The 25151-nt window shown below is 51.7% G+C and overlaps 2 protein-coding genes across 10 annotated transcripts; both read left to right on the forward strand.

Moving 5' to 3' along the window:
- The first annotated feature begins 177 nt into the window (after window positions 1–177).
- Window positions 178–3421, forward strand: KCTD11 (potassium channel tetramerization domain containing 11). The gene has a single exon (XM_002826953.5). It carries the CDS (start codon window positions 1427–1429, stop codon window positions 2123–2125), a length of 699 nt encoding a protein of 232 aa, XP_002826999.1. The 5' UTR covers window positions 178–1426; the 3' UTR covers window positions 2126–3421.
- Window positions 3422–3515: 94 nt separating this feature from the next.
- TMEM95 (transmembrane protein 95) lies at window positions 3516–5697 on the forward strand. Of its 9 annotated transcripts, none has more exons than XR_008515278.2 (7): window positions 3516–3839; window positions 4052–4108; window positions 4305–4385; window positions 4639–4743; window positions 4858–4945; window positions 5079–5259; window positions 5374–5697. XR_008515278.2 is itself a non-coding variant. In XM_002826955.4 (7 exons), exons 1-7 carry the CDS (start codon window positions 3557–3559, stop codon window positions 5110–5112), a joined length of 645 nt encoding a protein of 214 aa, XP_002827001.4. In that variant the 5' UTR covers window positions 3516–3556; the 3' UTR covers window positions 5113–5697. The 9 variants fall into 9 exon arrangements, 7 of the variants coding, with proteins under 7 accessions (XP_002827001.4, XP_009249517.4, XP_054392116.2 ...); XM_002826955.4 differs by adding an exon at window positions 4496–4516 and having other exon boundaries at window positions 4663–4743; window positions 5079–5697; XM_009251242.4 differs by adding an exon at window positions 4496–4516 and having other exon boundaries at window positions 4663–4743; window positions 4866–4945; window positions 5079–5697.
- Window positions 5698–25151: the final 19454 nt, after the last annotated feature.

A 25151-nucleotide genomic window follows, 5' to 3' on the forward strand; every position in this document is an offset into this window, starting at 1 on the left:
AGGGTGTTGGGCGCTGCGGCTCCCGAGGTGCGGGGAGCGACTGGGGGTTTGGGAGCTCCGGTCCAGCAAGGGGCGACTCCGGGGAGCGAGGCTGCAGCTTCGGCCGCGGCCTGAACGCCGGGCGCTGCGGGGCGGGGGCTCTAGGGCTAGGGCGACGTGGCCAGCCCAGTCCTGCCGAGGGGTGGGGCTGGCCCTGGGGCTCGCTGGCCCCGCGCCGCCGCGGAGAGCGCGCGCCCGGGCCACCCCGGCTGGAAGGCATCCCCGGAATGCGGCGGCTCAGCACCCGCCCCCTCGGGAATTCCCCGGGGGAGCCGCTGGGAGGGACTCGGCTCCCGGGCCGGGCCGGCCGGGCCTCGGGCTCTGAGCGGTGGGATTAGAGGCTCCAGCCCCGCCGAGTTGCAGACGTGAGGTCGGGCACACCTGAGCGGCGGCGGGGCGGTCGCGGCCACATCCGGGGCGACGTGCCTGAGTCACCCCGTCCCGCCAGCGTCTGCCAGTCCTGCCAGTCCGCCCAGTCTCTCGCGTCCGAGACTCGCCTCCAGCCTCCCACCTCCGCCCGAGCCGCGCGAGCCTCGCGGGGGCGGGGGCGGGGCGCCAAGGGGCGGGGCTGTCTCTTAAAGGGCCCCGGGCCGCTGCCCTTAGGCCACTTCCTGGGGGCGGAGAGGACCTCAGCAGCTGCGGCGACACCCAAGGAAGGCGGCGCGGCCGGGTCCCGAAACTCCTGGCTGTTTCCATCAGAGCCCTCGGACACTCCCAGCCCGGGCTGAGCACGCATCGTCGCTCCCCGGCGGATACAAGGGGGCTCCGCCATCCGCTCCCGTCGGTTCCGCCTCCATCTCCTGGGACCCGCGCTGGCAGCCAGGCCAGGCCTCTGAGTGGCCCCAGAGCCCTGGCTGGACTCGTCCACGGCGGCAGCGATCTGCCCGGGGTCTCGGCAGCCATCCCTTCAGAGTCGGCCCTGTGCTCGCCACCGTCACCTGCTGGTTGGATTCCGGAAACCCACTGTCTGAAGACCACAGAGGGGTGTCGCTGACCACCCCAAATCGGATACGTCCAGACCTCAAGCTCCCTTCCCCTCTCTGGCTGCCCTCTGCTCTTTTCATCTCTTCTCTCAACCTTTTGGGGATTTCTGTGTCCTGACACCAGCTCCCCATCCACCACCAAAGTATCCGGAGTGAGCCCCAAACCTTACTGCGTGTGCTCCACTTGTGCCTCCAACCCAGCGAATCTGACAGCTTCGACCCAATTCTGCACACACCCAGGAAGTTGTGCCTTTTCTTTTCTTTCGGTGTCTCCTGTACTTCCCAAAATTTCTCCTCCTCCTGTGCCCTCTTCGCCCCCCTCCTTTGGGGGCCCCGTGACCCTGAATGTGGGGGGCACACTATATTCCACCACTTTGGAGACCCTGACCCGCTTCCCAGACTCCATGCTGGGGGCCATGTTTAGGGCCGGCACCCCCATGCCCCCCAACCTCAATCCCCAAGGAGGCGGCCACTACTTCATCGACCGGGATGGCAAGGCCTTCCGGCACATCCTCAATTTCCTGAGGCTGGGCCGTCTGGACCTGCCCCGCGGGTACGGAGAGACAGCGCTGCTCAGGGCAGAGGCTGACTTCTACCAGATCCGGCCCCTCCTGGACGCGCTGCGGGAACTGGAGGCCTCTCGGGGGACCCCTGCACCCACAGCTGCCCTGCTCCACGCAGATGTAGATGTCAGCCCCCGCCTGGTGCACTTCTCTGCTCGCCGGGGACCCCATCACTATGAGCTGAGCTCCGTCCAGGTGGACACCTTCCGAGCCAACCTCTTCTGCACCGACTCTGAGTGTCTAGGTGCTTTGCGGGCCAGATTTGGTGTGGCCAGTGGGGATAGGGCAGAGGGGAGCCCACACTTTCATCTGGAGTGGGCCCCCCGCCCCGTGGAACTCCCCGAGGTGGAGTATGGGAGACTGGGGCTGCAGCCGCTGTGGACTGGGGGGCCAGGAGAGCGGCGGGAGGTGGTGGGCACCCCAAGCTTCCTGGAGGAGGTGCTGCGGGTGGCTCTCGAGCACGGCTTCCGCCTAGACTCTGTCTTCCCCGACCCCGAAGACCTGCTCAACTCCCGGTCTCTGCGCTTTGTCCGGCACTGAGGACGCTGTTCTCAGTTTGACTGTGGGGAGGAGAGAGAATGGGGTACTGGCACCCCTGAAGCCTCTTTCCAGCTCTGCTTCAGGAGCTATGAGAGTCGGGACTCTCCTGCACCTGACTGGAGCTCAGATGTGGGCAGGAATTCCCAAACCTGGGCCCACCAAGGACTCACAAGTGGTCCAGAAGGTCTCGACCTGTGCTGACCCTGGGAGGGGTAGGGAAGGTTCTCTCGGCTTGTTCTCGCCTAAGGCTGGGCACCTCCAGTCTCTCCTTGATTTGGAGCTCAGTGTTTAAGGGCCTGGAAAAGAGGGGAACATCTCTTTACCCAGACTAGACCTAGCAAAACCCTGGAAGGATATTGAGGTCTGGGGAAAAGGGAGGACTTTGCATTTTCCCAGTGCGGTCTCTTGGACCATGGCTTCTCCTCCTGAAGCTGGGTGGCCTGGCCTGGCCTGACCAATGAGAGGCCAGAACACTCTGGAACATCAGAAGAGGAGTTCTTTGCTATGTTCCAAGCCATCTACTGAGGGAGGCAGAAAGGCCACAACCCACCCTAGGTTGATGTATGGGAGCTAGGACAGTCCCCATGGCAATGGGGCTGGAGCATCCCTCATCTGGAAGAATCCCATATTGGTGGTGGGGCTGGCCAGGGGGAAGAGGATAGTATCTGTGGGTCCTGGCCTTTCTTCATGTGTGCGTGCATATCAGCCCGTGTGTCTGACTGATGTATAGGTCCCTGGCATCCTGGTTCATATCTGTGTTGCTGACTACAGTGTCTGTGATGTCCGCATGTCCAGGCCTGTTTGGGGTTGCCTAGTGACTCTTCTGGCACAGGGTGTGTCTATGGTATACCTGTGAGGTGGTTGACAATTAGTAGTTTAATCACAGGGTGTGTGTGTGTGTGTGTGTGTGTGTTTATGTGCACGCATGTATATGCATCACCACGTAGCCAGGAGGGGCCTGTTGGGGTTTGAGTCACTGGGATCTTCCTGGTGAGAGGTAAGAGAAGTCACTGGGCTTAGCTGGGCCTCTGAGGCCTGTATGGAACTCTTGGTTGCTGAGGCAACCATGGGCCTGTTGCTAGGAGATAGCTGGGGAAGGCCCAAGGCTGCCCAGGGCAGAGAGAGGAGATGAAGAGTTTGGGACAGTGGGGGAGGAGATGGGAAGAGATGGGATTTCTGGGCCCCGGAGCGGGTGGGATACTTATGCACAGCTTCTTCACTGGGGGGGGGCACGCATTATTTCTCACTGGTCATGATTTACAAGAAGAAAAATAAAACTGCTTTTGGAACCACAAACTTGTGAAGGCTGTTGAGGGCCAGGTTGGGGGTGCTGTCCCCTCACAACAGAAGCCCTGCTTTCTCTGCCCATCGCCTGCTGGAGATGCCTTCTGGACCCCAGTTCCTTGAGCCCCAGTTTTACCCCAGCTGAGGATGGGCAGTGCCATTGTTCTATTGTTCTGGAACACTCTAGAACCTCCAGGCAAGGGCTGCAGAGCATTCCTCGGCCCAGCTGGGGCAGCGCCGCCCCATCCCCCAGTGGTCCTCATGTGGAGGCTGGCACTAGGCGGGGTTTTCCTGGCAGCCGCCCAGGCTTGTGTCTTCTGTCGCCTCCCAGCCCACGATTTGTCAGGCCGCCTGGCTCGGCTCTGCAGCCAGATGGAGGCCGGGCAGAAGGAATGTGGGGCCTCCCCGGACTTCTCGGCCTTTGCCTTAGGTAGGACCAGACATCCAGGGATGGGCCCAGCAAGCCCTCACCCCCCTACCCCCAGAGGGTGGCATGTGACCTTCCAGCTGTGCCCTCCATCTGTGGCCCTTTCTGGACATGCTGGCCTTTCCCTCTGAGAGAGCTCCATATCCGGGAAAGTCAGGAGAGACCCCAGAACCTGGGCTGGTGAGGGAGTCGCTGGTCCTTGCCCATCTCCACAGATGAGGTGTCCATGAACAAAGTCACAGAGAAGACTCACAGAGTCCTGAGGGTCATGGGTGAGGTCAAGGGGAAAGAGTGACCTAGGGGCTTGGGAGGACACCAAGGAGAGGGGTTGGTGACAGGGGTTGGGGTGGGGAAGGAAGGGTGGAGGGGCAAAGACAGGAGGGCTGATCAGGGAGGGGGCTGGGTGAAGAGAGGGGGAACTGGCCCTGTCGAGGCCCAGAGCAACAGAGCTGCTCTCTGCCTCCCCAGAGATCAAAGAGGCTGTCTCCTCACTCCCTTCATATTGGAGTTGGCTTCGAAAGACCAAGCTCCCTGAGTACACCAGGGAAGGTACCAATGCGGGATGGGCCTCAAGGGGAGCCTAGGGTCTTAGCCAAAGGAATGTGTCGTGAGCAGCTCATCCATTCACACCCCCACCCCTTCCTTGTCTTTCATTTCAGCTCTCTGTCCCCCCGCCTGCCGTGAGTAGGAAAGGAAAGGGGTAGCAAGGACCTGGGGCCTGCAGGGTGTCAGAGGAGGGCCTGGCAGCTGCAGGAGGAAGCTGGGTACCAGGCAGGGTGGAGGCCCGGCCTCCCCTCCCCAGCGTTGCCTCTGCTGTCTCCTGCAGGGGGCAGCACCACGCTGTACAACTGCTCCACCTGCAAGGGGACGGAGGTGTCCTGCTGGCCCCGAAAGCGCTGCTTCCCAGGTCCTCACACCCACCCTGGCCCCACCCCACCTTGCCCAGACCCTGAGCCCTTGGGCTCCCCCATCAGTACGTGTGGGTCCCAGAATCATTCACTGCCTCCTGGGTTCCCTGCAGGAAGTCAGGATCTTTGGGAAGCCAAGATTCTGCTCCTCTCCATCTTCGGAGCTGTCCTGCTTCTGGGTGTTCTGAGCCTCCTGGTGGAGTGAGTTTTGGGATAAAGACACGAATCCTACCCCACCCAGTGTCTTCCACCGCCCACCCTCCCTCCCTCTGTCCCTCCCAGGCCCCTCCCGTAGGCTTCCCATCGTAGGCTTCCCATCCTCGTCTTCCCTCAGGTCCCACCACCTCCAAGCAAAAAGTGGCTTGTGAAGACGCTGAAAACCTCCCAGCCTCCAGCTCTAAGGAGTATGCACTCACAACTTCCACATCCCTTGGAGGGGAACCAGCCAGCCTCTTAGTCCCAGCTCCAAAGACAGTCTCCAGACCCTAAAACCCAGGCATCCCTGTTTCTGGTTGGTAAGATCATGAAAAACAAGAAAATCCCCAAAAACCCAGACCCCCCACAATCCCAGTGTCAGACGGCCTCCCGGGAACCCAGGCACCCACAGCTGGAAAGTTCCTCCCCTCCAGCCCTCAACCGATCACATGGCTGTCAACAATGCCAGGAAAATATCTACAGAAGGAAAGAATCCCCTACGCCACTCCCACCACACCCACACCCCCTTCTGCCTGTTCCGGGAAAGCGGGGGCATCTGCCCCAGAAGCTATTCCAGGCCCTCCTATGACTGATTGGGAATCCGGGAATGCATGTTCTGGAAAACTCACCCCACTAGAGTGAGATCACATCAGTGGGTTCGCGGGCATCCCCTCCCTCCATTGTGTTAACAGTTTGAAACCCTGGCCTCCCTCAGAGGCCTCCGTCCTGCCAGGCCTAAGTAAACTTGCTGTTCATGGCCTCTGCCCCTGCCTAGCCTCTGTCTGCAACTGGGGAGGGCAAAGGAAGGATGGGACACTCTCAGAGTAGCACAGTGCTTCTCAGTTGGGGGTGATTTTGCACCCCAGTAGACATTTTGCAACATCTGGAGTCGTTTTGGATTGTTTTAACTGGGGGAATGTGCTGCTGGCCTCTGGTGGGTAGAGACTAGAGATGCTGCTAAACATCCCACAACACACAGGAAAGTCCCCACAGCAAAGAATTATCCCATCCAAAATGTCAGTGTTTACCAGGAAAGGGAGATAGGAGAAAAAAAAAAAAAGAAGAAGAAGAAGAAGAAAGAAAGAAAAGAAAGACACGAAATATCAGAGCATGGTTGAGAAACCCTGGTGTTTTGTCTCCTGCCTATCAGGAGTTTTTGGTTTGGGAATGGAACGTGGGACATGGAACATGAGAAGAGAGGCCTGTTGCCAACCACAAGGCACAGTCTGAGTTCCTAGGCCTGGCAGGGATTCCAGCCCTTACCTAGCCCAGGGGTTTTCAAACTGGGTACCTCGAGGCTCCAGGGTAAGCGTTCTCAGCCAGCTGCATATCAGAGCCACCTGGGCAGCCTTAAAACTAGCTGTGCTTTGGCCCCAGCTCCAGAGATCCTGGAATAAGTGGTCCTATATGGGGCCTTGGTTAGTGTAACCCACAGCCAGGGTTAGAATCATTGTTCTGGGGTACCCAGAGAGGTCCTAAGGATGGGGAGAAGAACTCCTGCCTCTTCTATGGTAGTACTCTCTCTCTCTCTCTTTTTTTTTTTTTGGAGACAGAGTTTTGCTCTTGTTGCCCAGGCTGGAGTGCAATGGCGCGATCTTGGCTCACTGCCACCTCCACCTCCCGGGTTCAAACGATTCTCCTGCCTCAGCCTCCCAAGTAGCTGGGATTACAGGCACCCGCTACCACGCCTGGCTAATTTTTGTATTTTTAGTAGAGACGGGGTTTCACTATGTTGGCCAGGCTGGTGGTGAACTCCTGACCTCATGTGATCCACCCACCTCAGCCTCCTAAAGTGCTAGAATTAAGGCGTGAGCCACTGCACCTGACTATACCTCTCCTTTTTTTTCAATATATTTTTTAAAATTTAAAAATTATTATTATTATTATTTTGAGACAGAGTCTCATTCTGTTGCCCAGGCTGGAGTGCAGTGGCATGATCTCAGCTCACTGCAACCTCTGCCTCCTGGGTTCAAGTGATTCTCCTGCCTCAGCCTCCTGAGTAGCTGGGATTACAGGCGCCCGCCACCATGCCCGGCTAATTTTTGTATTTTAGTAGAGATGGGGTTTCCCTATGTTGGCCAGGTTGGTCTCAAACTCCTGACCTCAGATGATCTGCCTGCCTCGGCCTCCCAAAGTGCTGGGATTATAGGCATGAGCCACCACACCCAGCCTATTTTTAAAATTAAAAATATATATATTTTAAGACACAAGGTTTCACTATGTTAACCAGGCTGGCCTCAAACTCCTGGCCTCAAGCAGTCCTCTTGCCTCAGTCTTCTAAGTTGTTGGGATTACAGACATGAGCCACTGCATTCAGCCAAGTATCTCTCTTTTTGTTTTACACGTTCAATTCCAATCCCTTCATATAACACATGAAAAAAATGAGACCCAGAGATCATGTAAGATCATATAACTTGTCCAAGATCATACAACTCATTCATTCATTCATTCGACAAAGACTTAGTGAGTATCCACCCACCAAGAAGGGATGGGAAGCCACATTTGCTGCCTGCTCTGGACGGCAGTAGGTGCCCGTACCCTCCCATGCTGTCCTCTCTTTCCAGGTTCAACATTTTGGAGCCATCCTTGTTTTTACAGTCAATATTCAGGAGGCCAACCAGTCCTGCCCATTTCTTCCTTCCTTCCTTCCTTCCTTCCTTCCTTTCCTTTCTTTTTTTTTTTTTGTGGGGGGGACAGAGTCTCGCTGCGATGCCCAGGCTGGAGTGCAATGGCACGATCTCAGCTCATTTCAACCTCCACCTCACAGGTTCAAGCAGTTCTGCCTCAGCCTCCCAAGTAGCTGAGATTACAGGCAACGCCATCATGCCTGGCTAATTTTTTTAGTACTTTTAGTAGAGATGGGGTTTCACCATGTTGGCCAGGCTGGTCAGGAACTCCTGACCTCGAGTGATCCGCCCGCCTCAGCCTCCCAAAGTGATGAGCCACCATGCCCGGCCAGTCCTGCCCATTTTTCAAGGATCTCTATCCTGTCTGTCCCATCCTTCCATAACCCCAGCCCACCCAGAACCCTCTCACAGTGGACCCCAGTCTCCCAGAGGCGCCACCAGACTGCCTGCTCTCCTGGAATGCACTTCACCCTCAGCAGCAATGCTGGCCTCCCTAAAAACACCACACTGCTCACAACCCCCAGCCCCACATCAAATGATGATTAAGAATTTGGGCTTTGGAGTTGGGCTGCCTGGTTTCAATCAAATCCTGGCTTTGTCTCTTACTGGACCGTGGGCAAGTTATTTAACCTTTCTATGCCTGTTTTCTCATATTTCATTTATTTATTTATTTATTGAGATGGAGTGTCGCTCTGTTGCCCAGTCTGGAGTGCAGTGGCGCGATCTCCACTCATCGCAACCTCTGCCTCCCCAGTTAAAGCGATTCTCCTGCCTCAGCCTCCCGAGTAGCTGGGACTACAGGCTCCCAGCACCACGCCGGGCTAATTTTTTATATTTTTAGTAGAGACGGGGTTTCACCGTGTTAGCCGGCATGGTCTCGAACTCCTGACCTCAGGTGATCCTCCCGCCTGGGCCTCCCAAAGTGCTGGGATTACAGGTGTGAGCCACCACACCTTGCCTCCTCATCTTTTAAATGCAGTAAATGTATTTTATTGACTCTATATAACGTTTTTAATCTGTTTACATTTGAGCATCTCTGAAGGCAGAATGCATGTTAAACTGAAGGCATGCCATGGCTTAGTAGGTAGTATTTTTTTTCTTAGCAGTATATAAAATAATGGTATATCAGCAGGGCGCGGTGGCTCACACCTGTAAAACCAGCACTTTGGGAGGCCGAGGCGGGTGGATTGCTTGAGGTCAGGAGTTCAACACCAGCCTGAAAAACATGGTGAAACTCCATCTCTACTAACAATACAAAAATTAGCCAGGCGTGGTAGCAGGTGCCTGTAATCCCAGCTACTCAGGAGGCTGAGGCAGAGGAATCGCTTGAACCCGAGAGGCAGAGGTTGCAGTGAGCTGAGATCACGCCACTGTACTCCAGCCTGGGCAGTAGAGCGAGATTCCGTTTCAAAATAATAATAAGAAGAAGAAGTTTAAATATTTAAAAATTAAATAAAATAATAGTATATATTACAATTGATATATTACAATTCATGATAAATTCAATGAAATGCAGTAGTAGTTACCTTATGGGATTGCTGTGAAGTCTAAATAAGCTAATATAAAATGCTTGAGGCCAGGCACAGTGGCTCATACTTGTAACCCCAGCATGTTGGGAGGCGGAGGCAGGAGGATCGCTTGAGCCCAGGGGTTTGAGACCAGCCTAGGCAACATAGTGAGACACCATCTCTACAAAAAAAAAATTAAAAATTAGCTGGGTGTGTTGGCTGGGCACAGTGGCTCATGCCTGTAATCTCAGCACTTTGGGAGGCCAAGACGGGTGGATCATGAAGTCGGGAGTTCAAGACTAGCCTGACCAACATGGTGAAATCCTGTCTCTACTAACAATACAAAAATTAACTGGGCATGGTGGCATATGCCTGTAATCCCAGCTACTTGGGAGGCTGAGGCAGGAGAACTGCTTGAACCCGGGAGGCGGAGGTTGCAGTGAGCCAAGATTGAGCCACTGCACTCCTGCCTGGGGGATAGAGCAAGACTCCATCTCACAAAAAAAAAACAAAAAAAACAAAAAAACCTAGCTGGGTGTGATGGCGCGTGCCTGTGGTCCCAGCTACTCAGGAGGCTGAGGTGGGAAGATCGCTTGAACCCAGGAGGTCGAAGCTGAAGTGAGCTGAGATCACACCACTGCACTCCAGCTTGGGTGACAGAGTGAGACCCTGTCTTAAAAAAAAAAAAAGAAAGAAACACAAACTCCACCAACCTCTCGTGCCACATGCTCATGAAGAGCTTACTAGGGGAATTTATATCACAAGGGTTCAGAGAAGGGGCTGGGGTTGTCAGGTACATAACTTGGAGTCTGCCATGTGCCAAACACTGTGGAAACAAAGATAAAAAACTATTAGGTGGCCGGGCACGGTGGCTCATGCCTGTAATCCCAGACTTTGGGAGGCCAGGGCGGTTGGATCACCTGAGGTCAGTCAGGAGTTCGAGACCAGCCTGGCCAACATGGTGAAACCACGTCTCTACTAAAAATACAAAAATTAGCCAGGTGTGGTGGCAGGTGCCTGTAATCCCAGCTACTCGGGAGGCTGGGGCAGTAGAATCGATTGAACGCAGGAGGAGGAGGTTGCAGTGAGCCAAAATTGTGCCACTGCACTCCAGCCTGGGTGATGGAGTGAGACTCGGTCTTGAAAACAAACAAACAAAAAACCTGTTAGCTGGTGGTTTAATAGGGCAGGGCATGGTTCGGAGGGAAGATGGATTGGCAAAGAAACACCACCACCTTGATGTGACACAGCTGAGGGATGTCTAGAGAAGGGACACCCCCAGGGGCTCAGAGAAGGATTCTCAGAAGAGGTTGTGCCTGAGCCAAAGGAGAAAGACATCCCAGGTATAAGGACAAGCCTGGGCAACGAGAGATGAAAAAGCAGGAGGTGTTTGGGCAGCTACAGGTGATTCAGTATGGCCGTGGGGGGTGCGTTGGGTGGGCAGTGCTGAGAGATAAAGCCACAAGGACGTGTGGGGGCCAGGTTCCAGGAAGTATTACACAGGTAGATCACTCGCTTACTGATGAGAAGTGGGCATGTGGGCATGGCAGGAAGCGAAGAAGGAAGAGAATGTCCAGGGTACAGTTGGCACTGCCATGAAGCTCCAGAGAGGTCACAGAGAAGTGATGGGTTCAGGGAGGAAGGTGAGCTTGAACATGCGGAATCTGAGATGCCCGGGTGGGGACATTCAAGTGGAGATTCCAGGTAGTGCTACCTTTGAACAGCTCTGGCCTGAGGAGCAGATATAACAAGTGGGAGCTGCTGATGGAGAGCCTGGAATGTCAGGGTAAATAGAGGCCAGGCCGGGCACGGTGGCTTACGTCCGTAATCCCAGCACTTTGGGAGGCTGAGGCGGGTGATCACCAGGTCAGGAGATCAAGACCATCCTGGCTAACACGGTGAAACCCTGTCTCTACTACTAAAATACAAAAAATTAGCCGGGCGTGGTGGCACGTGCCTGTAGTCCCAGCTACTCAGGAGGCTGAGGCAGGGTAATCGCTTGAACCCAGGAGGTGGTTTCAGTGAGCTGAGATGGCACCACTGCACTCCAGCCTGAAGACAGAGCTAGACTTCGTCTCAAAAAAAAAAAAAAGCCAGGTCTGTAAACTGCAGGCAAGGAAGAGAGCTAGGGCATGTCTTTTGTTTTGTTTTGTTTTTTTTTTGAGACAGAGTCTCACTTTGTTGCCCAGGCTGGAGTGCAATGGCGTGATCTCGGCTTACTGCCACCTCTGTCCCCCGGGGTTCAAGCGATTCTCCTGCCTCAGCCCCCCAAGTATCAGGGACTGCAGGTGTGCACCACCATACCCGGCTAATTTTTATATTTTCAGTAGAGACAGAGTTGCACCATTTTGGCCAGGCTAGTCTCGAACTCCTGAACTCAGGTGATCCTCCCACCTCGGCCTCCCAAAGTGCTGGGATTATAGGTGTGAACCAGTGCGCCTGGCCAGGCATATCTTTAAACAAGAGATTATAATAGCTAATGCTGAGTGAGTGCCAGTATATGTGGGACACAGTCTCAAGCATTTTATTTATTTATTTATTGAGATAGGGCCTCACTCTGTAGCCCAGGCTGGAGTGCACTGGTGCAATCACAGCTCATTGCAGCCTTGGCTTCCCCAGTTCAAGCAATCCTCCTACTTTAGTCTCCCAAGTAGCTGGACTATGGGCACATGTCACCACGCCCAGCTATTTTGAAATTTTTTTGTAGAGACTCTCTCACTCTGTTGCTCATTCTGGTCTTGAACTCCTGAGCTCAAGTGATCCGCCCACCTCGGCCTCCCAAAGTGTTGGGATTACAGGCGTGAGTCACCGCACTGGGCCTGTGTTTCTTTCTGTGCACATAAAGCCAGCCCACTGGAGTATGGTCTACAGGGCTGGTATTTCTGAGCACCTCCCAAACAAGGGAGGCTGCTGTGGGTACAGAAACATTTTTAAATGGCCCCCAAATCCTCTCTGACCTGCCTTCCATGGAGAGGCAGATTCTATGGATCCTTCCCTTGAATCTGGGCTCTGTGTCTGGCTGACCAGTGGAATGTGGGAGAAGGTGACACTGCTCCACTTTCTGGGCCCACGCCTTAAGGAACTGGCACCTTCCACTCTCTGTCTCTTGGGGGACTCACTCTGGAACCTAGTCACCATCTCTGAGGAAGCCCAGGCTTCAGGAAGAGTCCATATGAGGGGTCCCAGCCAAATGCCAGCATCTCCTGCCACACATATGAGTGATATTACAGCCCCCCGATGTCCAGTTACCCCCAGACTTTTATTTTTCCAAGACACCAGATATTGTAAAGCAGAGATTAACCCCACAGTGTCCTGCTGGAATTCCTGACTCAAGAAGTCCAGGGCAATGATCAAACAGTGTTTTTTTGTTGTTGTTGTTTTGTTTTTTTGAGACGGAATCTCGCTCTGTCTCCCAGGCTGGAGTGCAGTAGCACAATCTTGGCTCACTGCAACCTCTGCCTCCCGGGTTCAAGCAATTCTCCTGCCTCAGCCTCCCGAGTAACTGGGCCTGCAGGCGCCCACCACCACGACCGGCTAATTTTTTTTGTATTTTTAGTAGAGATGGGGTTTCACCGTGTTAGCCAGGAAGGTGTCGATCTCCTGACCTTGTGATCCGCCCACCTTGGTCTCCCAAAGTGCTGGGATTACAGGCTTGAGCCACCGCGCACAGCCCAAACAGTGTTTTTTATGCCACTAGGTATTATTTCTTCAAAACAGATAACTGGTACAGTGGGACAGAAAAAGGAGCCTAGGACATGGCACTAAATGTCTTGGGTTTATGACACGGCTGGCTGGGTCCATCCTAGCCATGTGCACCGGGGGACATTACTTTAGCAACCTAAGCCTCAGTCCTCCTGCCTGCAAAATGGAGTTAATGATAACTAATGTGTACGGAGACAGCGTGTCAGACGGTCTAAGCAGTTTTTTTTTTTTTTTTTTTTTTTTGGAGACGGAGTCTCGCTCTGTCGCCCAGGCTGGAGTGCAGTGGTGCAATCTCGGCTTACTGTAACCTCTACCTCCCAGGTTCAAGCGATTCTTCTGCCTTAGCCCCCGAGTAGCTGGGATTACAGGCACCTGCCACCATGTCTGGCTAACTTTTGTATTTTTAGTAGAGACGGGGTTTCACCATGTTGGCCAGGCTGGTCTCGAACTCCTGACCCCCAAGTGATCCTCCCGCCTTGGCCTCCAAGGTGCTGGGATTACAGGCGTGAGCCTCCGCGCCCGGCTTTCAGTGTCCTCTTGACATGACAGCTTCCCCAGAGGGAGTGATCCAAGAGAGCCAGGCAGAAGCCATGCTGCCTTATACGGCTTGTCTCAGAAGTCACCCACCATCCCTTCTGGGGATCCCACTGGTTACACTGATGAGCCCCATTCATTGTGGGAAGGGACTATACAACAGTAGGAATACCCGGAGGGGCGTTGCAGCCGCAGCCACTTTGGAGGCCGGTTACCGCACATGTGGATGGTTACTTCTCCAATAACCCCATAAGGTAGATGATCCTAATAGACATATCTTGTAGATGAGGAAACAGAGGTACAGAAATGAGAAGTAACTTGTTCAGATTCACAGTCTTTTAAGTGGTAAAGCTGGATAGAACACAGGCAGGCAGATCCAGCGTTGAGGCCTAAGTCACTGTGCTGTCAAGCATCTCAGATGCACCGTGAGCCTGAAGGAACATGGTGAGCACGAGAGAGCTTCCACTTTGGAAAGCAAAACAGCAGATAGGTACAAGGGGGTGCACTGATGATTGTAAACACAAGTGAAGCAAATGCAAATTGGGAAGGATGGATGGGAACTCAGGGTCCTAGGAGATGAAGTTGGGGTGACAGAACAGGAAGCGTGGGCTGGGCGCAGTGGCTCACACCTGTAATCCCAGCACTTTGGGAGGCCGAGGCGGGCGGACCACGAGGTCAGGAGATTGAGACCATCTTGGCTAACACGGTGAAACCCCGTCTCTACTAAAAGTACAAAAAATTAGCCGGGCGTGGTGGCAGGCGCCTGTAGTCCCAGCTACTTGGGAGGCTGAGGCAGGAGAATGGCATGAACCCAGGAGGCAGAGCTTGTAGTGAGCTGAGACCGCACCACTGCACTCCAGCCTGGGTGACAGAGTGAGACTCCGTCTCAAAAAAAAAAAAAACAAAACAAAAAAACAGGAAGGATGTACCCCAGGGTCTGGGAAGAGCTGACTGTGCAGGGCCAGGGAGTACCAAAGTGGGAGGGCCTCATGGATGGGTTCAGAAGAAGAATGCTTATTGGTGAGGTTCGGAGATTGCCATTCCCATCACTTCCGGCACAGGAGCTCTTAATTACAAACCTCTCTTTTGCTTCACTCAATTCAGATAACTCTGTCTCATCCATTCGTTCAGCAAATGTCACTGAGCACGTAGCATGTAAGTCAGGCGATAGACTGAACAGGGGAGACATAGTAATGGCCGGGCAAGATAAGGTCCTTGGCTACCCGGAGCTTAGAGTCTAGCAGGGGAGACAAGTTACTGGCAAATTCTACCAGAGTGATGAGTGCAATGATGGGAAAGCACGAGGGACTTGAGGTGCAGAGGAAGACACCAGAGCAGTCAGGGATAGGTGTTTTTTTTGTTTTGTTTTGTTTTTTTGAGACAGAGTCTCACTCCGTTGTCCAGGCTGGATTGCAGTGGCACGATCTTGGCTCACTGCAATTTCTGCCTTCCAGATTCAAGTGATTCTCCTGCCTCAGCCTCCTGAGTAGCTGGGATTACAGGCGCCCGCCACCATGCCCAGCTAATTTTTTTTTTTCTTTTTGAGACGGAGTCTTGCTCTGTCACCCAGGCTGGAGTGCAGTGGCGTGATCTCGGCTCACTGCAACCTCTGCCTCCTGGGTTTAAGCGATTTTCCTGCTTCAGCCTCCGGAGTAGCTGGGATTACAGGCGCACGCCATCATGCCCAGCTAACTTTTGTATTTTTAGTAGAGATGGGGTTTCACCATGTTGGCCAGGCTGGTCTCAAACTCCTGATCTCAGGTGATCCACCTGCCTCAGCTTCCCAAAGTGCTGGGATTACAGGCATGAGCCACTGCCCCGGCCAGGGATAGGTGTCTTGCATTTAACAAGTGAGACAAGAGTAGGCCAGATTGGGAAGACTTTTCCCAGTAGAGGGAACAGCCATGCAGAGGCTCAGGGGAGAGCGAGCCAAGATGCTGAGGTGCTTTCCCCTGTTGAAAGCCTGGCTTGTGGGAGGTGGAAGGAGGAGAGCTGGTTGATCTCAGGATCAGAGCAGGGAAGGAGAAGCTAAGGAGGTACTAATGTGGTTCCTCACTGGCATGGAGAGGCCTCTGCACAGGAATGGGCCTCACTCAACCTGTGCTTCTCCCATCCCACCCCCATCCAGGGTGGCGAGGGCAGCCAGGCAGCTGAGTAGCCTCTCTGCTTATCTTCCCCTGTGGGGGAAGAATTGGCCCTGCTGCTGTGAATGTGGTCCTCATTCCCAGACGCAGAGCCTGCGGGGCAAGGCAGAGGTTAGGGAAGGGCAGTTGGAGTGGGCGGTGCCCCATCTGGGTCTCCAGGTTTAAGTGTTAATGGGTGCTGCATCCCAGCCTGAAGGAGATGCTCCCTAACAGCGATTAGGATGGCCGGGCTGTGCTTCCCCCACATCCCACTCTCTTTATGGGCAAAGGTGGGGATGGGAGAAACTTAAATCCAAAAGTAAAAAATAGGCTGGCGCGGTGGCTCATGCCTGTAATCCCAACACTTTGGGAGGCTGAGGCAGGTGAGGTCAAGAGTTCGAAACCAGCCTGGCTAACATGGTGAAACCCTGTCTCTACTAAAAATACAAAAATTAGTCTGGCGTGGTGGCAGGTGCCTGTAGTCCGAGCTACTTGGGAGGCTGAGGCAGGAGAATCACTTGAACCTGAGAGGTAGAGGTTGCAGTGAGCTGAGATTGTGCCACTGTACTCCAGCCTGGGCGACAGAGCGAGACTCCATTTAAAAAAAAAAAAAGTAAGAAATAAATAGGAAAAAGGGGAGAAATAAAAAGGCTTCTAGGCCAGGCACAGTGGCTCACGCCTGTAATCCTAGCACTTTGGGAGGCCGAGGCAGGTGGATTACCTGAGGTTAGTAGTTCAAGACCAGCCTGGCCAACATGGCGAAACCTTGTCTCTACTAAAAATACAAAAAACATTAGCCAGGTACGATGGTGCAGTGCCTATAATCTCAGCTACTCGAGAGGCTGAGGAAGGAGAATCTCTTGGACCCAGGAGGTGGAGGTTGCAGTGAGCCGGGCGCAACAGGAGCGAGACTCCATCTCAAAAAAAAAAAAAAAAAAAAAGGCTTCTAATTCCCTGGATTTTTTTCCCCAAGCCCAAACTAAAAGCAGGCTTGAGTCTCTGCCTCCGGTTTCTTGCTGGGGCAAGATAGGGTGAAGAGGACCTGAGCCTGGAGTCCAACCCACAGTGCCCCGTCTCCTCGGCCTCCCCTCCATCTGTGATGCTGTGATATAATAAGAAATATATATTTGATCTTTACCCCGGTCTCTGGCACAGAGCTCCTGTAACCCTTGGAATTTCCCGAGTGACAGTGGTGCCAGGAGCATCTGTTGTTATTCATAAGCCCGTTTCAACCATACCTGAGCTGATGCTGGTGGGGTGACTCTTGGAGGATGGGGGCTGGTTGCCAGAGGAACCAACCACGTGATTAGAGGGTTGGAACTTTCAACCCCCGTCCCCAGCCTCCACGTAGCGGGGAGGAGCTGAAGAAGGAATTCAATTACCAAGGCCAATGATTTAATCAATCATTCTACATAATGGAGCCTCTATAAAAACCCCAAACAATGGAGTTCAGAGAGCTTCCAGGTTGGAGAAGGTTTGGAGGCGCTGGGAGGATGTCACGCCCAGAGAGGGCACGGAAGCTCCATACCCCTCCCGCAAACCTTGCTGGAAACAACTCATCCACCTGGTTATTCATCTGTATCCTTTGTGATGTAATTTCCTTCCTTCCTTCCTCTCTCCCTCCCTTCCTTCCTTCCTTCTTTCCTTCCTTCCTTCTTGACAGAGTCTCACTCTGTTTCCCAGGCTGGAGTGCAGTGGTGCGATCTTGGCTTACTTCAGCCTCCGCCTCCTGAGTTCAAGCAATTCTCCTGCCTCAGCCACCTGAGTAGCTGGGATTACAGGCATGTGCCACTAGGCCTGGTTAATTTTTGTATTTTTAATAGAGACGGGGTTTCACCATGTTGGCCAGGCTAATCTCGAACTCTTGACCTCAAGTGATCTGCCCGTCTTGGCCTCCCAAAGTGCTAGGATTACAGGTGTGAGCCACTGCACCTGGCCTTTTTTCCCGGCTAATTTTTGTATTTTTTGTAGAGACATGGTTTCACCATGTTGCCCAGGCTGGTCTCAAGCTCCTGAGTTCAAGTCATCTGCCCACCTCGGCCTCCCAAAGTGCTGGGATTACAGGCGTTAGCCACCCTGCCTGCCCTGTAATATCCTTTAAAACAAACTGGTAAATGTAAGTAAATGTTTCCCTCAGTTTTGTGAGCCATTCTATCAAATTATTCAACCCAAGGTAGGGGTCGTGGGGACCCCTGAGTTCTAACTGGTCAGTGAGAAGGACAGAAGGCTCAGAGGAGCAGTTGGCATCTGAAGTCAGGGGCAGTCTGTGAGAATGAGCCCTTAAATAGGGGTCTGCAGTAACTAGGTACTGAGCGCCAGAACCGAATTAAATTTAGGACACCCAGTTGATGTCTGCAGAGAATTGGAGAATTGCTTGGCATGGGGGAAAAAACCCACACATCTGGTGTCACAAAGGTATGTGAGAGTATTAAAACAAGTTTGTTTTTTTTTTTTCCTTTTTATCACTCCATAAGCAGGGCCTCGGCAGGCCAGTCTCTCTCTCGTAATCCAGTGGTCAGCACCCCTCTGCTTTACCTCCTGCTTCCCTCTCGCCCTCTCCCGGTCTCCACAGCAGGCTGATTCTGTCACTCCCCTGTGAAAGACCACTCCCCAGAGCCCTCAGGTAAGGCCCGAGCTCCTTACCATGTTCTGCAGGCCCCCTAGAATGAAGCTCCCCTGGGGGAGATTGTGTCTGCTTGTTCACCTGGGTTCCCAGAACCTGACAGTGAGTAGAGGCTCAGTGAAAGTTCGCTAGAGGGATGAATCGATGCCTGCTCCGGCTCCTGCCTCTCTGGCTACATCTGCCTTCATCTCTCCCCACACGCCCTAGCCTCACGTTCACTGAATTCTCAGATGACCTCTAGTACTTCCCAGAGTACACTGGGTGTTCAAAGGAGTCGGATTTCACATGCGCTTCCCTGAAGAAGCCCATGGAATGATTGTGTTTTTCCTACTAAGAACTTGGACTTGGCTCATTTCATCCCTTCAGCCTAGAAGGCTTAGCAACATCTGACCTGTCCTTCAGGGCTCAGCTCAAGTGCTACTACCTATTTACTTATTTATTTATTTATTTATTTGAGACAGAGTTTTGCTCTTTTCACCCAGGCTGGAGTGCAATGGTGCAGTCTTGGCTCACGACAACCTCCGCCTCCCAGATTCAAGTGACTGTCCTGCCTCAGCCTCTTGCGTAGCTGGGATAACAGGCGCCCGCCACCACACCCGGCTAATTTTTATATTTTTAGTAGAGACGGGGTTTCACCATGTTGACCAAGCTGGTCTCGAACTCCTGACCTCAGGTGATCCACCCACCTTGGCCTCCCAAAGTGCTGGGATTGCAGGCGTGAGCCACCTTGCCCGGCCACTTCTGCCTCTTTCATGAAGTCTGCCTTCATGGTTTTATTCAGCCCAGTGAGAACATTCACCCACTTCTTTGCATTCCCAAGGCCCCCTCAGTTCTTCCTTATACGAGAGCTACTGCTTTCATTAATTATTTTATGGACTTATTCACCTAATAACATGTACTGAGAACCTGCTTCGGACAGTACTGGTGGTGCGAGGCTGCAGTCCTAGCTCCTTAGAAGGCTGAGGCGGGAGGATCACATACTAATTTGTAAACCCACTGCAAGGTGAGGAAGCTGAACCGAGACTCCTGCATTAATTTGGGACTCCTGAAAGAAGGTAAAACTGTCTCAGGTTGTTTGCACCCTTTGGCATCTGGCAGAAGCACATGAAATTTCTCTCTGGAGTAAAACATCTCAAATTTAGGCACTTGGAATTCCTACAGATTAAGATCAATAAAATATAATATTAAACTGGGTACGGTGGTACATACCCATAGTCCCGGCTACTCAGGAGGCTGAGGAGGAGGATATCTGGAGCCCAGGAGCTTGAGACTGCAGGACACTATAACTGTGCCTGTGAATAGCCACTGCCCTTTAGCCTGGGCAACATAGCAAGACCTATCTCTAAGAGAAAATAAAATATAATAAAATGTAATATAATTTCACAATCATAGACACACAAGGAAACAATCCACCGTGAATGAGAGTCAGCAGAAACAACTACTATAAATTTAGATCTGTAAGGATATTAAAAATTGGAATAAAAACAAAACTATGAATGAAATATTAAAGAAAATGTGAAGGCCGGGTGCGGTGGCTCACACCTGTAATCCCAGCACTTTGGGAGGCTGAGGCAGGTGGATGACGAGGTCAGGAGACCGAGACCATCCTAGCTAACACGGTGAAACCCCACCTCTACTAAAAAAATACAAAAAAATTAGCCGGGCATGGGGGCAGGCGCCTGTAGTCCCAGCTGCTTGGGAGGCTGAGGCAGGAGAATGGCTTGAACTCGGGAGTGCGGAGCTTGCAGTGAGCTGAGATTGCGCCAGTGCACTCCAGCCTGGGCAACAGAGCAAGACTCTACCTCAAAAAAAAAAAAAAAAAAAAGAAAACGTGGAATAGGCCAGGCATGGTGGCTCATGCCTGCAATCTCAGCTGTTTGGGAGGCTGAGGTAGGAGGATTGCTTGAGCTCAGGATTTTGAGATCAGCCTTGACAATATAATGAGACTCCGTCTTTACTTTTTTTTTAAAAAAAAGGGCCGGGCGCGGTGGCTCACACCTATAATCCCAGCACTTTGGAAGGCTGAGGTGGCGCATGCCTGTAGTCCCAGCTACTCAGGAGGCTGAGGCAGAAGAATCGCTTGAACCCGGGAGGCAGAGGTTGCAGTGAGCTGAGATCACGCCACTGCACACCAGCCCCGGTGACAGAGCAAGACTCCGTCTTAAAAAAAAAAGGGCTGGGCGTGGTGGCTCACACCTGTAATCCCAGCAGTTTGGGAGCCCAAGGCAGGTGGATTACCTGAAGTCAGAAGTTCAAGACCAGCCTTGCCCAACATGGTGAAAGCCCATCTCTACTAAAAATACAAAAATTAGCCAGGCGTGGTGGCACGCATTTGTAATCCTTAGGAGGCTGAGGCACGAGAATCCCTTGAACCTGGGAGGCAGAGGCTGCAATGAGCTGAGATCATGCCACTGCATGCCAGCCTGGGAGGCAGAGTGAGACACTGTCTCAGAAAAAAAAAACACGCTCCCAAAACCAAAAAAAACCAACAACAACCAAAAGAGAGAATGTGAAATGAAAAATGAGAAAGCAATAAGATCCCATCTATACAAAAATAAAAATAAAAAAATTAGTTGGACATGGTGGTGCATGCCTGTAACCTGAGCTACTTAGAAAGCTGAGGTGAGAGGATCGATTGAGCTCAGGAATTTGAAGCTGCAGTGAGCTATGATTACATCACATGACTGTACTCTAGCCTGGGCCACAGAGCAAAACCTTGTCCAAAAAAAAAAAGAAAGAAAGAAAAAAGAAAACAAAAAGAAAGCTGGGCATGGTGGCACACACCTGTGGTGTAGTCCCAGCTTCTCAGGAGGTTGATTTGAGGTGAGAGAATCATTTGTTGCCCAGGCTATTCTCGAACTCCTGGCCTCAAGTGATCCTCCCGCCTTGGCCTCCCAAAATGATGGGATTACAGGCATGAGCCACCATGCTGGGCCGAGTCCAGGAGTTTGAATCAGCTTGGGCTGGGCAACATAGCTCCTCTCTCTCTCTCTCTTTTTTTCTTTGAAACAAGGTCTTGCTCTGTGGCCCAGGCTGGAGTGTGATGGCACCATCATGGCTCACTGAAGCCTCAAATTCCTGGGCTCAAGCGATCCTCCCACCTCAGCCTCCCAAGTAACTGGGACTACAGGTGCATGCAACCAGGCTTGACTAATTTTTATTTTATTTTTGTAGAGACAGGGGTCTCACTATGTCGCCCAGGCTGGTCTTGAACTCCTGGCCTCAAGCAATCTTCCCACCTGGGCCTCCCAAAGTGCTGGGATTACAAGTATGACCCATCACAGCCAGCCGAAACAATTAATTAATTACTATTTGGTTTTATTCGAGACAGGCTCTTGCTCTGTCGCCCAGGCTGGAATGCAGTGGCAGGATCTTAGCTCACTGCAATGTCCACCTTCTGGTTTCAAGCAATTCTGCTGCCTCAGCCTCCTGAGTAGCTGGGACTACAGGTGCTTGCCACTATGCCCGGCTAATTTTTGTTATGTTTTGTGGAGACAGAGTTTCATCATGTTGCCCAGGCTAGTCTCAAAATCCTAGGCTCAAGCGATCTTCCAGCCTTAGCCTCCCAAAAGTGCTGGGATTACAGATGTGAGCCACAGCTCCTGGCCCAATTAATTAATTTTTTAAAAAATAATAAAGCAACAGAAGACTATAAAAGATGACCAGGGACATTAAAGAGCCAAAATATCTTTGGCTGAAAAAATGGCATGAAAAATGTAATTGCTGAAGTTTAAAAAAAACTCATTCTTTTTTTTTTTTTTTTTTCGAGAGAGTCTCACTCTGTCACCCAGGCTGGAGTGCAATGGCACGATCTCGGCTCACTGCAACCTCCACCCCCGAGGTTTAAGCGATTCTCCTGCCTCAGCCTCCCAAGTAGCTGGGATTACAGGCATGTGCCACCACACTCAGCTAATTTTCGTATTTTTAGTAGAGACAGGGATTCACCACGTTGACCAGGCTGGTCTTGAACTCCTGACATCAGACATCAGGTGATCCACCCGCCTCGGCCTCCCAAAGTGCTGGGATTACAGGCGTGAGCCACCGTGCCCAGCCCCCCCAAAATACTCTTAAATATGACACGAAAAGCACTAAAAGAAAAAAATGAATAAATTAGACTCCACCCAAATTTAAAACTTTTTATTTTCCAAAGACACTGTTAAGAAAATAAAAGGGGCTAGGCATGGTGGCTCACACCTGTATCTCAGCACTTTGGAAGGTCAAGGCAGGTGGATCACCTAAGGTCAGGAGTTCGAGACCAGCCTAGCCAACATGGCGAAACCCCATCTCTACTAAAAATACAAAAATTAGCCAGGCATGGTGGAGTGTGCCTGTAATCCCAGCTACTCAGAAGGCTGAGGCAGGAGAATCGCTTGAACCCAGGAGGCGGAGGTTGCTGTGCGCCAAGATTGCCCCACTTTACTCCAGCCTGGGCAAAAGAGTGAGACTCCGTCTAATAAATAAATAAATAAATAAATAAAGGTACATGGATGGCAAATAAGCACATGAAAAGATACTCAATACATTAATCATTAGACAAATGCAAAGTAAAATCACAATGATGGCTGGGTGCAGTGACTCATGCCTGTAATCCCAGCACTTTGGGAGGTCAAAGCAAGCAGATCATCTGAAGTCAGGAGTTCGAGATTAGCCTGGCCAATATGGTGAAACTCTGTTGCTACTAAAAATACAAAAATTAGCTGGGCATAGTGGCACACATCTGTAGCCCCAACTACTTGGGAGGCCGAGGCAGGAGGATCGCTTGTACCTGGGAGGCAGAGGTTGCAGTGAGCTGAGATCATGTCACTGCACTCCAGCCTGGACGACAGAGCAGGACTCCAGCTAAACAAACAAACAAAAAACCACAATGAGCTATCACTATGGAACTCACTGGAATGGCTAAAATTAGAAAGTGTTGCTGAAGATGTAGAGCAACTGGAACTTTCATACTCTGCTGGGAAGACTTTGAAATGGTACAACCAGCTGGACGCAGCAGCTCACATGTGTAATCCCAGCATTTGGGGAGGCTGAAGCAGGAGGATTGCTTAAAGCCAGGAGTTTGAGACTAGCCTGGGCAACACAGTGAGACCTTATCGCTACTAAAAATTATAAAAAAAATTAGCCAGGCATTGTGGCATGCACCCATAGCCTCAGGTACTTTGGAGGCTGAGGTGGGAGGATCACTTAAGCCCAGGAGTTTGAGGCTACAGTGAGCTATGATCATACCACTGCACTCCATCCTGGTTGATAGAGTGAGACTTTCTTGCTAAAAATAAATAAATAAATAGGTCGGGCGTGATGGCTCACACCTGTGATCCCAGAACTTTGGGAGGCCGAGGTGGGTGGATCACGAGGTCAGGAGATCAAGGCCATCCCGGCTAACATGGTGAAACTCTGTCTCTACTAAAAATACAAAAAAAATTAGCCGGGCGTGGTGGTGGGCACCTGTAGTCCCAGCTACTCGGGAGGCTGAGGAAGGAGAATGGCATGAACCCAGGAGGTGGAGCTTGCAGTGAGCCGAGATCACGCCACTGCACTCTAGCCTGGGCGACAGAGCGAGACTCCATCTCAAATAAATAAATAAATAAATAAATAAATAAATAAATAAATAGCCAGGCGCAGTAGCTCACACCTGTAATCCCAGCACTTTGAGAGGCTGAGGCGGGCAGATCACTTAAGGTCAGGAGTTCAAGACCAGCCTGGCCAACATGGCAAAACCCCATCTCTACTAAAAATACAAAAATTAGCTGGGTATGGTGGCTCACACCTGTAGTCCCAGCTACTTGGGAGGCTGAGGCAGGAGAATCCTTTGAACCCAGGAGATGGAGGTTGCAGTGAGACAAGATGGCACCACTGCACTCCAGCCTGGGCGACAGAGAGAGACTTTGTCTCAAAAAAAATTTTTCTTGGCCAGGCGCAGTGGCTCACACCTGCACTTTGGGAGGCCAAGGAGGGTGGATCACCTGAGGTCAGGAGTTCAAGACCAGCCTGGCCAACATGATTAAACCCCGTCTCTACTAAAAATACAAAAAATTAGCTGGGCGTGGTGGCGCATACCTGTAATCGCAGCTACTCAGGAGGCTGAGGCAGGAGAATTGCTTGAACCCAGGAGGCAGAGGTTGCAGTGAGCCAAGATCTCACCACTGCACTCCAGCCTGTGCAACAAGAGCAAAACTCCATCTCAAAAAAAAAACTTTTTTTTATTTTAATAAATAAATGAAATGAAATGGTAAAACCACTTTGGAAAACAGTTTTTTTGGTTTCTTAAAAAATTAAACATACCTGGCCAGGCGCGGTGGCTCACACCTGTAATCTCAGCACTCTGGGAGGCCAAGGCGGGTGAATCATGAGGTCAGGAGATTGAGACCATCCTGGCTAACATGGTGAAACCCTGTCTCTACTAAAAAATACAAAAAAAATTAGCCGAGCGTGGTGGTGGGCGCCTGTAGTCCCAGCTACTCAGGAGGCTGAGGCAGGAGAATGGCGTGAACCCGGGAGGCGGAGCTTGCAGTGAGCTGAGTTCACACCACTGCACTCCAGCCCGGGTGACACAGCGAGACTCCGTCTCAAAAAAAAAAAAAATTAAACATACTAATTTTATGACCTAGACATTCCACTCCTAGGTATTTATCAAAGAGAAAGGGAAACATATGTCCACACAAAGACTTAAAGATGAATGGTCACAGCAGCTTTATTCATAATAGGTGAAAACTAGAAACAACCCAAATGTTTATCAACAGGTGAATGTATAAACAAATTGTGATACATCCATACAATGGAGTACTACTCGGCGCTAAAAGGGGATGAGTACTGATGATACATACAATACCATGAATGAATCTCAAAATAGTTATTCTGAGTAAAAGAAGGCAGACAAAAAAGAATGCATACTGTACGATTCTATTTACATAAACTTCTAGGAAATGCAAGCTAATTTAGAGTGACGGAAACAGATCAGTGGTTGTCTGAGGAATGAGGGGCAAAAGAGATTACAAAGGGACATAATGAAACTTTAGGGGTGGCAATATGTTCATTACTGTGGTTATGGTGATAGTTTCATGAGTGCACACATTTGTCAAAACTTATCAAATCACAAGC

The sequence above is a fragment of the Pongo abelii genome, chromosome 19, assembly GCF_028885655.2.
Source record: "Pongo abelii isolate AG06213 chromosome 19, NHGRI_mPonAbe1-v2.0_pri, whole genome shotgun sequence".
NCBI classification, from domain to species: domain Eukaryota; kingdom Metazoa; phylum Chordata; class Mammalia; order Primates; family Hominidae; genus Pongo; species Pongo abelii.

What these genes read in the sequence shown, in the direction of transcription:
- TMEM95 (XM_009251242.4), top strand. Translation starts at nt 3,557, where the DNA reads ATGGGCAGTGCCATTGTTCTATTGTTCTGGAACACTCTAGAACCTCCA. An exon ending in CCCTGAGTACACCAGGGAAG is followed by an intron (nt 4,386 to 4,495) that starts GTACCAATGCGG and finishes CTTTCATTTCAG; the next exon opens with CTCTCTGTCCCCCCGCCTGC. An exon ending in CCGAAAGCGCTGCTTCCCAG is followed by an intron (nt 4,744 to 4,865) that starts GTCCTCACACCC and finishes GCAGGAAGTCAG; the next exon opens with GATCTTTGGGAAGCCAAGAT.
- KCTD11 (XM_002826953.5), top strand. Translation starts at nt 1,427, where the DNA reads ATGCTGGGGGCCATGTTTAGGGCCGGCACCCCCATGCCCCCCAACCTC.